The sequence below is a fragment of the Fragaria vesca genome, linkage group LG7, assembly GCF_000184155.1.
Source record: "Fragaria vesca subsp. vesca linkage group LG7, FraVesHawaii_1.0, whole genome shotgun sequence".
NCBI classification, from domain to species: Eukaryota; Viridiplantae; Streptophyta; class Magnoliopsida; order Rosales; family Rosaceae; genus Fragaria; species Fragaria vesca.
In genome coordinates, this window is record NC_020497.1 from 8,081,842 (window position 1) to 8,084,505 (window position 2,664).

The 2,664-nt window shown below is 37.5% G+C and overlaps 1 protein-coding gene across 1 annotated transcript; it reads right to left on the reverse strand.

Annotated features, from left to right (window-relative positions):
• Positions 1-465: 465 nt before the first annotated feature.
• LOC101292167 (ethylene-responsive transcription factor 13-like) lies at positions 466-1,179 on the reverse strand. The gene has a single exon (XM_004308456.1). It carries the CDS (start codon positions 1,177-1,179, stop codon positions 466-468), a length of 714 nt encoding a protein of 237 aa, XP_004308504.1.
• Between the last annotated feature and the right edge of the window lie 1,485 nt (positions 1,180-2,664).

The following is a 2,664-nucleotide window of genomic DNA, read 5'->3' on the forward strand; positions in this document are numbered from 1 at the left end:
TTGTGCTATTTCCTTGGTTTAATCCTTCGTCTGTTTTTACTATACATTAATATTTTACAATTATTAAGAGAGAAATTAGTAAAATGGGAGTACACCGGTCTTTTTCTTGTTCTTTTAAAGTAAATGATCGTTTAATAAGAAACGACTCAGTATTCGATTGCAGGCTAGATCAAGTAAACCAAAGCATACTCAGTATAGTTCTTACACTCGTGCATGTGATTGACGCAACAATTTATCTAGTTCTTGTGTATTCTTTCCCTGCTTCATTATCTATCTGATCTTATCTCATCGTTTTTCCAATCACTTTGTCCCCCCACTTGTTAGAGATCTAGTTCTGGAGTTATATATCTGTTCATCAAACTAATAAAATTGGAAAAGTTTTACCGGAAAATGGAACCAGAACAAGCTAATAATCGTAAGTCATAACGCAATATTTACATTTTCGTTTGCCGGAAAAATCGATCTCTATAAAAAGGAAAGAATGTCTGAGCATTCAGACGGCGACAAGAGCACCATGTCTTCGTCGCCAAATGTGATCGAGTCCACTTGGAACACATGATGAAACTCTTTAGCAGCTTCATCCAACTTGTCTTTCGTTGCTGCCGAGTCCACTCCACTCCTCCTCCTCCTCTTAGGCTTCGGCGAGCCATCTTCAGACGACGGAGACGACGGCTCCGGCGAAGCACGCTTTGGAAGGACACGACCCACCTCCATATCATGCGTGCCGATCAAGTGAGGAAAGTTAAGCTTCGCTTTGGAGCCACGCATTTTGAAAGCTGCTCGGTCGTATGCCAAGCCTGCGTCCTCCGCCCTCTCGTAGGTTCCCAGCCACACTCTCATCCCCTTCTTTTTCGGGTCTCTTATCTCCGCCGAGTACTTTCCCCACGGCCGCCTCCTCACTCCCCTAAAATTCCTCTGCCCCGACGTCGGCGCGTTGTGTTCACTCTCCACCACCTCCACCTCGAGTTTACTCGTGAACATTTGGTTCGGCTCCTCCATGATCTCCGAGTCGTTGCTCGATACTTCAACGCTGCTAGAGCTTGAAGTACTTTGAGCAGGAGAGTCTGCGAAAAATGGAGACGGGATATCAAATTCAAAATCGTCGGCTAGAAGATGTTGGCGGATTGATTCCAACATAGCCCAGTTCGAGTTTGAGAAGCTTTCTGTTTCTGTGGACATGTTATCGAAAGTAAGGACTAGCTAGCTGTGATGATTCGTGAAAGTCTGTATGTGTTTTTGAAGCAGGAGTGAATATATGGTCGAGACTACGTACTGTGGCCTTGCGATATATATAGATGGAGAAATGGGATGGAGGCTTCTTGGCATTGTTCGCAGACTAAGTTATTATAATGGGTGCAGTTGCTTCTCTGAAACTTCTTTCAGTTCATTGGTATGGTGCATGAGGATTCATTTTGTCACATGTTTTTAATGCTGCAAATGATATTCTTTATTTCATATTAGTTTTTTATTCTCTTAGATTGGGAACGTTGAGGGCAAACAAAAACTGAGATAATAATAAAAGGTTATAGATTCGAGCAACATTTCATTTTGAAATAGGGACATTTTTTTGTAACAACTTCATTATTCAGCAGAAAGATTAGGTTAATTAGAGCTTAGATTCTCATCCACTGTATCAAAAGAAGAAAAAATAATTCAATCGGAGTGTTAGAACAATTGATGTTATTGTACGTGGCTGATCTTCTAGCAAAATTTTAATCTGTTCTGTTTTAAACGAAAAATGTTCTGATTTCATTAACGGAGACTAAATATCACAGAAGAGTTCATCAAGTACTAAAGGGACATGCCTCGTTGATAGCTAGGGTGTGCATATAGCTGAGCCAGTTCTAATGAACATGGGAATAGACATTGTCAAATAGAAAGAACGTGTTGAAGAGAAAAAACTTTGAGACACCAAATTATTGCAAACTTAATTCAAGCCAATCAAGCATAGAATTCACAGTAGTGTGCAACACTGAAAGCATATATAGCAGACCGGCACTAATCCAACAACATCACCAATATATGAGACTACATTCCACTACTATAAATATTGCTTTTAATTAAGAACAGTTATTTTTATAGTGTTTGGTCAAAAACGTCACTATATACTCTTTTATGACGTTTTCAAAAACAAACGTCATGAAATAAATTTCATACGAAATTCATCATGACGTTTGCCACACCTCATTAACGTAGCCTTGTAGGTCTTACTAATCTAACAACAACATGAATGAAGCTACATAATCCCCGAGGTTTGTTTACGGTACAAATATGTATATCATACACTCATTTTCAATTTATTGAACAAAAATTACAATATATGTATTTTGAACCATTACAAAATTGACAACAAAATTACGGCATTTAGTTTATATATTTACATATAATTAAACCAATTTATTATATCGACAACAATTTATTGTAAGCGTATCATAGGTTGAGTAACTACGTACCCATATTACTTTAAGAATTTAAGGATTTATACTATTTTACATTAGTAGATGACTTTATTTAATGATCTCAACCATTGATCCTCTAGATTCATATGCAAGATACATGTTAACAAAATTTCAACTAATTCCATAATCATTTGGTCATTCAAATTGACGTAAACAATTGTAGGCCGTTAGATAAAACTAAACCGAATATTGTGTTAATCAAATG